This window comes from Bombina bombina, chromosome 2 (assembly GCF_027579735.1).
Source record: "Bombina bombina isolate aBomBom1 chromosome 2, aBomBom1.pri, whole genome shotgun sequence".
In the NCBI taxonomy this organism is placed as follows: domain Eukaryota; kingdom Metazoa; phylum Chordata; class Amphibia; order Anura; family Bombinatoridae; genus Bombina; species Bombina bombina.
The window spans coordinates 570,943,040-570,954,253 of NC_069500.1; the positions used below are offsets into that span (position 1 = coordinate 570,943,040).

Genomic DNA, 11,214 nt, shown 5'->3' on the forward strand with positions numbered 1-11,214 from the left:
ACTCTAGTTCAGGTAAGAAAACCAGTCACTTGTCGCATCTACCATAAGGTGTGGAGGACTTGTGCAGGTGTGAGAAATACGGATATCCTTGGCACAAGGTGAAGGTATCCAGGATTCTGTTTTTTTCTCAAAGAGGGTTTGGAGAAAGGTCTTGCTGCCAATTCCTTAAAGGGACAGATTTCGGCATTATTAGTCTTGTTGCACAGGAGACTCGCTGAGCTTCCTGACATACAATCTTTTGTTCAGGCTCTGTCTAGAATCAGACCTGTTTTTAGACAGTCTGCTACCCCAGGGAGCTTAAACTTGGTCCTTAAAGTATTGCAGAGGGTTCAGTTTGAGCCTATGCATTCTATTGACATTCAGATTCTGTCCTGGAAGGTTCTCTTTCTGTTGTTGCATCGGCACGCAGAGTATCTGAGCTGGCTGCCTTGCAATTTGAGCCTCCTTATCTGGTCTTTCATGCGGATAAGGCTGTTCTTAGCACCTGTTTGGGGTTTCTTCCCAAGGTGGTGTCTACCCGTAACATCAATCAGGAAATAATTGTTCCTCCTTTGTGTCTTCTCTCTTCTCTCTTCTCTCTTCTCTCTTCTCTCTTCTCTCTTCTCTCTTCTCTCTTCTTCTTTTTTCCTTTCTTCCTCCTCCCTTAAAGTTCTATTCAGGCTTTGAAGGATTTCAGACAGTCTACATCTTTTTGTGGTGTATTCCAGGAAGCGCAAGGGACAGAGGGCCTCTTCTACTTCCTTGTCCTTTTGTTTGAGGAGCTTGATTCACTTGGCCTGTGAGACAGCGGGACATAAGTCTCCTCAGAGGATCACAACTCATTCAACTAGAGCTGTGGCTTTGAATTGGGTCTTCAAGATTGAGGCCTCTATGGACCTGATTATTAAGGCGGCTACCTGGTCCTCCTTACACACTTTTACAAAGTTTTACAAATTTTATGTTTTTGCTTCTGTAGAAGCTGTTTTTGGGAGAGAGGTTTTGCAGGCTGTGGTGCCCTCAGTTTAGGGTCTGCCATTTGCCCTCCCGGTTTCGTTCAGTGCCTCTAAAGTTTGGGTATATGTTTCCCAAAAGTAATGAATGAAGCCGTGGACTCTTCTCCCCTTTAGATGGAAAACATTAATTATGCTTACCTGATAATTTTGTTTCCATCGTGGGGAGGAGAGTCAACGGCTCTCGTCTGTAACTCCGGTGGGCAGACCTAAATTTAATTTAACTCCTGGCACCATTTATACCCTGATATTTCCCCTTCTGTTCCTTGTTCCCTCGGCAGAATGACTGGGGGATGAGGGGAGTGGGTGAGGTATTTAAGCCTTTGCCTGGGGTGTATTTGCCTCCTCCTAGTGACCAGGTTCTTATTTCCCAAAAGTAATGAATGAAGCCGTGGGCTCTCCTCCCCATGATAGAAATAAAATGATCAGGTAAGCATAATTTATGTTTTTTAATATTTGCTTATTTTAGCTTCATAATGGTTAAAATTTTAGCCAGGTAGTCAGTAAAATCATCTGGGTGGTGCACCCGCTAAAAAGGTCCTGGGGAACAGTGCCTTCCTTTTTGTTTCACACTTTTGCTGCCCTTTAAATATGCACTCAAGTATCTGCTCAGGCCTTGCAGTGAATGCGCGTGATTATCAGAGCAGTTCAGGGGAATAAACAGTGAATGTTTTATAGTTAGCAATGCATCATAGTTTTAAAAAATGTTTAAAGGGACGCTGAACCCAAATTTTTTCTTTCGTGATTCAGATAGAATGTGCAGTTTTAAGCAACTTTCTAATTTATTCCTATTTTCTTCATTCTCTTGGTATCTTTATTTGAAAAGCAAGAATGTAACTTTAGATGCCGGCCCATTTTTGGTGAACAACCTGGGTTCTTGCTGATTGGTGGATACATTCACCCACCAATAAATACATTCTGTCCAGAGTGCTGAACCAAAAATTGGCTGGCTCCTTAGCGTAGATGCCTTTTTCAAATAGAGATAGCAAGAAAACGAAGAAAAAGTGATAATAGGAGTAAATTAGAAAGTTGCTTAAAAATGCATGCTCTATCTGAATCACGAAAGAAAAAAATTTGGGTTCAGTGTCCCTTTAACTTTATTATGGATTTGTGTGTCCCTTTTGTGTTCGTTTGTATCGTTAAGTTTACACTAAATAAAAAAAAAATTACTTGACTTTATATACTGGTATTTCTAGTACTTGTAAGCTAACTTTTTTCATGACTTGGATTTCTGTATAATAATCTTCTTTTGGTTTAATGTCCTGAGCTGTCCAATGTTCTCTCATGTCCTCAGTACCTTACATGTGCATGGGAACAAATTCCACTACCGTTGTGAGTTGGCCATGAGTCAGCAATAAGTGCCTGATTTCAGCAATATGAAAGTTCTACCTATCTGACACTGAGACACATTCACTAACAACCATCTCCAAACTCCTATCTTCCCTAGTTGCCAGTTTATTAAAGAGTAAATGGTGTGTGTGAGGTTTAGTTAATGGACTCCATAGAAAAATGTAGGAATGTATACATTTTTCTAGTGAGTTGTCTCTTAATGTTTCGTTCAGTCATACAGTAGCTAGACTGAACTCTCCCCTATTTTCATCTGCTAACAAATGTACGGGAGTGCACTTATGGGATTGGCAGACTATGATCATATACCTATATTGTTTTATGCTGTAAAACATTAGAATTGTATTTCTCTTTCAGTTTAAAGAGGACATATCCAAGCGCTTCAAGTCAAATACAGATCAACTTGTTTTAATATTTGCTGGAAAGATTTTGAAGGATCAGGACACCCTCGGTCAGCATGGAATCCATGATGGACTAACTGTTCATCTTGTTATTAAAACACAGAACAGGTACATGTGCATGCCATTTTATTCCTTACAGCACAAACTTTCTGTTGAATGAAATTGCATGTAGGTCAAAGTGTTTTGTTTTTTTACATTTCAAATTTATGTACCTGCTTTGCGTGCAGTTAGAACCAACTGCATATTAACATAACCTGCTTGAGGGTAACTACCCTTCCATTCAGGTCTAAAAGAACATTTTGAGTAGCACAACAAAAAACAATATGCACAAACCAAAAGTGTCCTATTAAAATAAGTATATATTTATGTGTATGCTTCCATTTTATTTAATTATTTATTTTCACAGATCGCAAGCTTCTACATCTTCACAGTCCAACAGCCCGAGCAGTCCAAGCAGCACAACTGCCAACTCTACCACAACCAGCAGCACAGAAACAACGACGACTTCAACGAGTACTCCTTTTGGTTTAGGTAACATAGATTGTCTTCTAAAGCAGTTTGGGCATTTTATTCAAAATCTTAGCCGAAATTATTATTCACCCATACATGCACACGGGGTTAAAATTTCAATTGACTTTCCCATTGGACAAATACAATAGCTCAGTCAAATTCTTTCTTTTGACAGTCTGCTTGTCCTGTTGCTTAAAATGACAGTAACAACCCATCCCTCTTTGCAAATATCAAATCAGGTCTCAACATTTCCTTTAAAAGGATAAATGTTTCTGTTAAGCTATTGAATAGCATGTGCCAAGTCTAAACTTTTTTTTGGGGGGGAAGTAATTTTGATTTTATAACATAATCAAATAACAACCTCTAAAAAGAAAGGGGTGAATAAAGGATTTAATGATAGTGTATAAACGCATATTTAGGATGCAGGACGATTAATGCATGCAAAAGAGGCAACTCAGAGAAGAAAGTCAATGTGCTCACGTTTCAACCAAAGAAGCATTTTACATCAGATAGTCACAGTATGGTGGTATTGAGTAAAATGGCTTGGTATTTCATACAGTAACAGACATAAGTGCAGTAATAACTCATTGTCTCTCTCCATTCTATTTTCTATTACAGGAAGAGAAGTAAAGGAAGCAATAATCTTTATATTAGAACATAGTAGCACCATTATCATAATCATGTGATATCTGAACACTTTTAACCTTGTAATTCTTTTACAGGTGGCCTTGGAGGGCTTGCAGGATTAAGCAGCCTTGGCATGAATGCATCAAATTTTTCTGAACTTCAGAGTCAGATGCAGAGGCAACTTATGTCAAATCCAGAGATGATGGTTCAGATCATGGAGAATCCGTTTGTTCAGAGTATGCTTTCTAATCCGGACCTGATGCGACAGTTGATTATGGCGAATCCTCAAATGCAACAGTTAATCCAACGAAATCCTGAAATCAGCCACATGCTTAATAATCCCGATATAATGCGACAAGTATGTTCTTGATACACATTTTTTTTCTTTCCTTGCTTGCTGTCTGCAATAAATATGAACATTGCATTTAAACATAACCTTTTTAATTTAAAGTTAAAGCATTATAATTTGAAATATGAAGTATATTTGCCTAAAATGGGCACACAAGCCTCCAATTGTTGCTCTAGCCGTACGGCACTTTTTCTTGTAGCTAGAGCTAGGAGGAGTAAGAAATTGTGGCCAATGAGTAAGAAAACTGACTAACATTGAGTGGACTAGTAACATTTTCCCTGACTTGGCTTTTAACCCATTTTCTTCTTAAAACGGGGAGAGCCAGCAGCTGCATTCATTACTTTTGGGAAATACAGAACCTGGCCACCAGGAGGAGGCAAAGACACCCCAGACAAAAGGCTTAAATACCTCCCCCACCTCCCTCATCCTCCAGACATTCTTTGCCTTTCGTCACAGGAGGTTGGCAGGGAAGTGTCAGAAGATTACGGAGTAGTCTCTTATGGAGGGTAGTACTCTTCAAGATGGGACTGGAGTTTTAAGTAATCCTGTCAGCCTCTCAGTGAGAGCATGGATGAAGTTTAGAGTCCGGAGATGCAGGGAGAGAGTCTTTCTGCAAACCCATCCCGACTCATATTAACAGCTCCATAAGCAATCGGCATTGACGAGTTTCGTTGCCTGCTTTCTTCACTCAAGTCCATGTCAAAAGCGACCCTACTATCAAACTTGAAGTGCCGTGTAAGATCATTTCCTTTTCATTGTGATGTAATGTAAATGATAAAAGACAGGGTCTCAGTGGGACTCCTTATCTTTATGAATCAAGGATTAATATCTCCTGAGGGGGGGGTTATTGAACACTGGGGGTTTTTAATCATATTTTTTATGTGATTGTCTGCTTATGTGTAGAGATGCTGGGGCTCATGGCTTTTATGGAACGTACAAGTTGTTTTACGAGCTGTGCAGTTCCTGTGGACTGGCGCACTTTTTCTTGGCCTACATGTCGCACCTTGTGACGGGCGTGGTCACGTTTACATTTTCCATTTCTGTATTCGTGACCGAGTGTCGGTGGAGAGAGTCTGTTTCTCTACTTGTCTGGGTCATAGGGAGTTGGTGAGTGCCCCAGCCATTAGGGGTGTAAGGTGCCAGTTGTTTTTGCCCCTAATTTAATCACTCAAGCTATGGAGGATTCTGTATTTTCGGAGAAGGATTTCTCTGATTCTAATTCTGTTACCTGTGTAGATTGTGGGGAGACCAGGGTACAATCAATTATGTTCCTTATGCCGTAATAGTGCTCTCTCCTCCCTCTGCGGAGAGGTTAGAGACCGCTGAGCCGTCCGCCTCTGAGGATTCTGTGTTTTATTTTAAGACGATGTTTAAAGTGAATGTAAATTTTGATGCTAATGTGCCCGGTTTTTAAAAATTTGAATAAAAACAGGGGCACTTTAATTAATCAAAATTTACATTTCACTCCTGTTTTGGAAAAAAACTTACCTTTTAATCTTCACAGCAGCTCCAGCTTCCTCCACCCGTTGCAAAGCCTCTTCCTGGGTCTAAAATGAGGAATAAGACTTCCTCCAATCACGGCGTTAAATCAGACACTGATTCCCGGGGGGGGGGGGGGGGGGGGGGGAGCTGTGATTGGAGGATGACCTATCCATAATTTCTGACATCAGAAATGGCTTGCGACGACCGGAGGAAGCTGGAGCTGCTGTGAAGATTAAAAGGTAAGGTGTTTTTTTTTTTTTTTTTTTTTTTTAACAACAGGAGTGAAATGTATATTTTGATTAATTAAAGTGCCTCTGTTTTTAATCAAATTTTTAAAAAACGGGCACTTGAGCATCAAAATTTACATCTACTTTAAGCACAGAGCTTATTTGTCTGTCGTTTGTCTGTTTGTGTTGTCTAGCCCTGCTAGGGTTTAGAACTTTCAGTTGGCCTTTGAACAGTTTGGTTGCACCCTGGATATCAGGCTGGTCCTGGTTGGGTACTAGTTAGCTCTGTTCTTTTGAGTTTTATATCAGACATGTTGTATCCTTGACAACAGGCTGGCCCTGTTTGGGTACTAGGTTTGCTTCTTACTGTTAAGAGGTTGTTTTCTTGTGTTTACAAGTTATAGGAGGCTCTTCTTTCCTAGATGTCATACTGGTCTTAGTTTATTTCATCTTGGTGGGCCGTCCGACATTGGTTCGTACTCCATACTAAGTGTTTTTGTCCCTGCATGGCTTGCATGGCTAGCTGAGTTTACGAATCCTTTTGGACAGGAGCTGGAGTCCTCTCTTCTGAGGGGCACCAGATGATGGCTTGGAGATCTTCAGTACCTGGTGTAGGGGGTGATTGTTCCCCTCTATTTGTACTCCTTTGTGGATCGATTTGTCATATTTGAAGATCTTTCACCAGTGCTTCTCTCCTCTTTTTTTGAGGATTGCTGTTCTTTTCACTTCCCCTTACCTTTTTGGGGTAGGACATCTAGTTGAGCAATCCCGGTTCTTAGGGACCGCTTTTTCCTTGCAGTATCCTCCTTTTTTTGATCCTTATACTTAGGGATCTGGGGGATTGTTATGCAGTCTCTTTTGCCGTCACCTTCTAGGAGTTTTTGGGATGTTCGTTCATTTGTTAATTCCTTGTGCTATAGGTTTTCCGGGTTTGATCTTGACTGGATCTTTAGAGACTGTCATGTTCTCTCAATCAGGGATAATTTCCAAGGTTGGAGTTCTGATCTCTTTTGGCTTCTTTTGTCTTTGGACTTTGTAGGTGTTATCAGAAGCCCTTTGGGGCTGAGTGAACAGTCATTTGGATACATTTTGAGAGATCAGAGTTCAAAGATAGCTTATAAAAATTACAGACACACACAAGCAGATGATGATATGAAAATATGGAGACTCCAACAAAAAAAGACTAAGCAGTTAATTAGGAAGGTTAAAGCTCATGCAGAAGAGAAGATAGCACAGTCAGTAAAACATGGGGACAAAACATTCTTTAGATATATCAGTGAAAGAAGAAAAAATAAGGTAGGAATAGTAGTAAAATTGAAATCAGTTGATGGTAGAATAATAGAAGGAGATAAGCAGATTGCAGACTGTCTCAATGATTACTTCTGTTCTGTTTTCACTAAAGATTGTGAAGATACAATGTCTACATTAAGGGATGCTACGCAAAATAGAAACAAGCTTAACAGTAATCTTTTTACAGAGGATGAGGTTTTGTTAGCATTATCAAAAATAAATGTTACAAAGTCCTGATAATATTCATCCAAGGGTTTTAAAAGAACTTCGATCAGTGCTAACTGTCCCATTAACTGATCTGTTTAATCAGTCACTATTAACAGGAGCTGTCCCAGATGATTGGAAAATAGCAAATGTAATACCTCTTCATAAAAAGGGCAGTAGAGAAGAATCTGGCAACTACAGGCCAGTTAGTTTAACTTCAGTAGTAGGGAAATTAATGGAAAGCCTCTTAAAAGAAAGAATTATGACTTACATAAAGACAAGCAATTTAGAGGACCAAAATCAGCATGGTTTTACTTCAGGGAGATCATGTCAGACTAATCTAATTGACTTCTTTGATTATGTAACAAAAGTATTAGACAAGGGAGGAGCAGTTGATGTAGCATATCTAGATTTCAGCAAAGCATTTGACACCGTCCCACACAATAAACTTATTCACAAACTATATCTCCTTGGTCTAGATTCAAAAATTGTGAACTGGGTGGAATGCTGGCTTAAGGACAGAAAACAAAGTGTCTTAGTAAATGGAGTTCATTCAGCAGAGGGGGCTGTTACTAGTGGTGTTCCTCAGGGGTCAGTTCTGGGGCCTGTTTTGTTTAACATATTTATCTGCGATATCAGCAATGGGCTACAGGGGAAAGTATGTCTCTTTGCAGATGATACAAAAATTTGCAACAGAGTGGATGTTCCAGGGGGGGGTAGACAAAATGAGAAGTGATATACAACAATTGGAGGATTGGACAAACGACTGGGATCTAAAGTTTAACACAGCAAAGTGTAAAATAATGCATTTAGGGAAGAAAAATCCAAATGTTAATTACAGACTCAATGACACTTTACTGACTGTTACAGACGAGGAACAGGACTTGGGAATTATTATTTCAGATGATTTAAAACTTAGTAAACAATGTAGTAATGCAGCGAGTAAGGCTAGCAGAATGCTTGGATGTATTGGTAGAGGTATTTGCAGCAGAAATAGTAAGGTTCTTATGCCACTTTATAGATCATTAGTTAGGCCTCATCTTGAGTATTGTGTGCAGTTCTGGAGGCCATATCTTCAGAAGGATATTAACAAACTTGAATCTGTGCAAAGGAGGGCTACCAAAATGGTACATGGTCTAAAAAATAAAACTTACCAGGACAGGCTCAATGACCTAAATATGTATAGCTTAGAGGAGAGAAGGGAAAGAGGTGATATGATAGCAACTTTCAAGTACATTAAAGGGTTTAGTAAAACTGAGGCTGTGGGTATTTTACATAAAATGGAAAATTCAAGAACAAGGGGTCATGAGCTCAAGCTAAAGGGTAGTAGATTCAGGAGTAATTTGAGGAAGCACTTCTTTACAGAAAGAGTGATTGATTTATGGAATAAACTTCCTCAAGAGGTAGTAGCAACAAACACTGTGGGGGACTTTAAAAATGCATGGGACAGGCATAGGGCTATCCTACGAACTAGATAAGTTTATACTGTTAGGTAAGGTCGGGCAGACTTGCTGGGCCTATGGCTCTTATCTGCCGTCAATATCTATGTTTCTAAGACCCCATGGGGGTTTGGCAGTGATTGCATCAACTCTGGTGCAATTTCATTTCTGGAAGGAGTAGCTTGTGGTTTTTCTGCAAGGTTTTGGCCTTTTGATCCGGCTCCTGATTTTGGGTGTCCGGATTTTTAACCTTGTCTTTGACTTTGCATTTTTGTTAATCTGTTTTCCAAATTTTATTTGTCTTGGATATGTCCTGCGTCCGGTAGCAGGTTTGGTTTCCTGGGCCTGGGGAACTCTACTTATTCCTAATGGGGCGGTTCTTTTTCTCTCTCTTGGAGAGACAGAGAAAGTTTTTCCTGGGATTTTCTCTGCTGGAGTATTTCTGGGTTTCTTCGTTTTTCCTTCTAATTGGAAGGATCTGGTCTACTGCGCCTTTTTAGTTGGCTCATCCAGAGGTAGTTTTCCTCATCTGACTCTTGGAGTTCAGTGCATGGAGGTGTTTTTTTTTTTTTTTTTTTTTTTTTTTTTTTTTTTTTTTCTTTTTTTTTTTTTCTTGTTTGAAGTGTACCCTCCCTTTTGGGTTTCTGAGGGGTAGTGAGGATAGCGAACCCTGAATTAGTCTCTCTGGGTGTCTCTGCCTTTTTCCTCCTTTTCCTTTAGAAATCTTGGCTGGAGATTTGTTATCTGATCTCCGGGCCTTGTCGATGCTGAGATTTTTTCAATCTCTGTTGTCCTTTGCACCTTGCCAGTTACTCTGTGGTAGTCAGTTCGATCGATGTAGGGGGTCAGGAATTCTGACTGCTCTATTTGGGCATCGACTTGTCTCCCAAATGATACTTTCCTTAGGTGGGAGACCTTTCAGTTGGTATGGAACCTTCCCTTAGCGGGTATTTGGTTCTTCCTTTTTGGCCAGGGTGTTGTCCTCCCCTTCCCCGTTTTCTAGTGGGGGGAGTTGGTACACCCTGCTTTCTGAGTTTCTTCCCTTGTTCCTTTCCTAGAATGTCCTGGTGCAAGTTTACTAGCTACTCGGTTGGCTAGATCTTTTCGTTTGACGTTTAGTCTGACTGCCAATCCAATGGAAGCCTGCGGCTTTCGTTTGGGGCGTAAATAGATATTACTATTCTGCTCCAGTGTTATTTTTAGACCTATGGGTGTTCAGTTAGTACCAGAAAACTCTCTATGGTAAGATAGTTTTGTTCTACTTTTGTTCTTCCGGGACCTCGGTTCTGGTTAAGGTTTTACATTGGTTCCTTTTGGATCCATGTAGGAGGTGGTCTGGAATATTTCCTCTCTTCGCTCTCCTCCGTCGCTAGGGTATTCCCTACGGGGCTTTGTCCTCTTGCAGCCTGGTAGTCCGTTTGTTTTTGAGTTATGCTAGGGGACTCTCTCTGTTTTGTCCTTGAATTTTCAGGGATTGTTTCTGGAGGTTCTTTCGGACCTTCTTTTCTGATTCTTCCTTTCCGTTAGGGAGAATGTGTTGTGGGGAGTTTGTTTGTTTCCCTTGCCATTGATCCGGGAGAGGGTTTAATTTTGTGTGCTACTGTTAAGTGGGACTTTTGTTTCCTCAGAGGCTTTTGTGCTCAGTGGAGTCCAGAATTTATGAATGATCACTAACAGGGATCCTTATGGTTTTAATTGATGAGCAGTTACCTTGTCCTCTTTCCATGTTTTGTTTCTTCCTGCTTCTGCTGAAGTCGTTTTTTTTTTTGTCGAAAATCCTGGTTTTGCAGGCTAAGTTGCCATCAGAATGTGCCACCTTTTTGTTCCCGCCCGTTTTGCATTCAGTGTCCTCTATAAGTTTGGGTATTGATTTCCCAAAAGTAATGAATGCAGCTGTGGACTCTCCCCGTTTTAAGAAGAAAGATTGTTATCTTTATACGCATGCAGTTTAACGTAGCATTGCGGATCCTCCATCTGGAGGGGGCCTTTTTTCTACAGACGTTCCTGCGCAGTTCAGACGGCGGTGTCTGCGGCCTTAATGCTTTACCTCACCCTGCTAAGCGCAAGCGAAGGGTTACATATTGCACTTCTTCCTATAGTACATCAAATAATTTATGGATTTAACTGATAGGGTTATCCGAGGATGAAGTTATTTCTGAGACTTCAGAGTATGAACTTTCTGGGTCGGAGTCTGCTGCCTCTCGGCCTCCAGTTGTGGAGGAACCACACTTTAGTTTTAGGAATTTGCGCTTCTTCTAAAGGGAGTTTTGGGCAAATTCAGGGGTTCCAGAGGTCATATTGCCTGATGAACCTTTATTTGCTAAATTGAATAGAGTTTGAGGACAGGGT

At 40.4% G+C, this 11,214-nt stretch overlaps 1 protein-coding gene across 1 annotated transcript in view; it reads left to right on the plus strand.

Moving 5' to 3' along the window:
- Nucleotides 1–11,214, plus strand: part of UBQLN1 (ubiquilin 1) — a gene marked incomplete in the record, with an annotated part of 255,859 nt that overhangs the window by 64,800 nt on the left and 179,845 nt on the right. Inside the window, 3 exon segments of the mRNA XM_053702450.1 lie at nucleotides 2,694–2,845; nucleotides 3,144–3,268; nucleotides 3,970–4,232. Coding sequence (XP_053558425.1) covers nucleotides 2,694–2,845; nucleotides 3,144–3,268; nucleotides 3,970–4,232 — 540 coding nt within the window.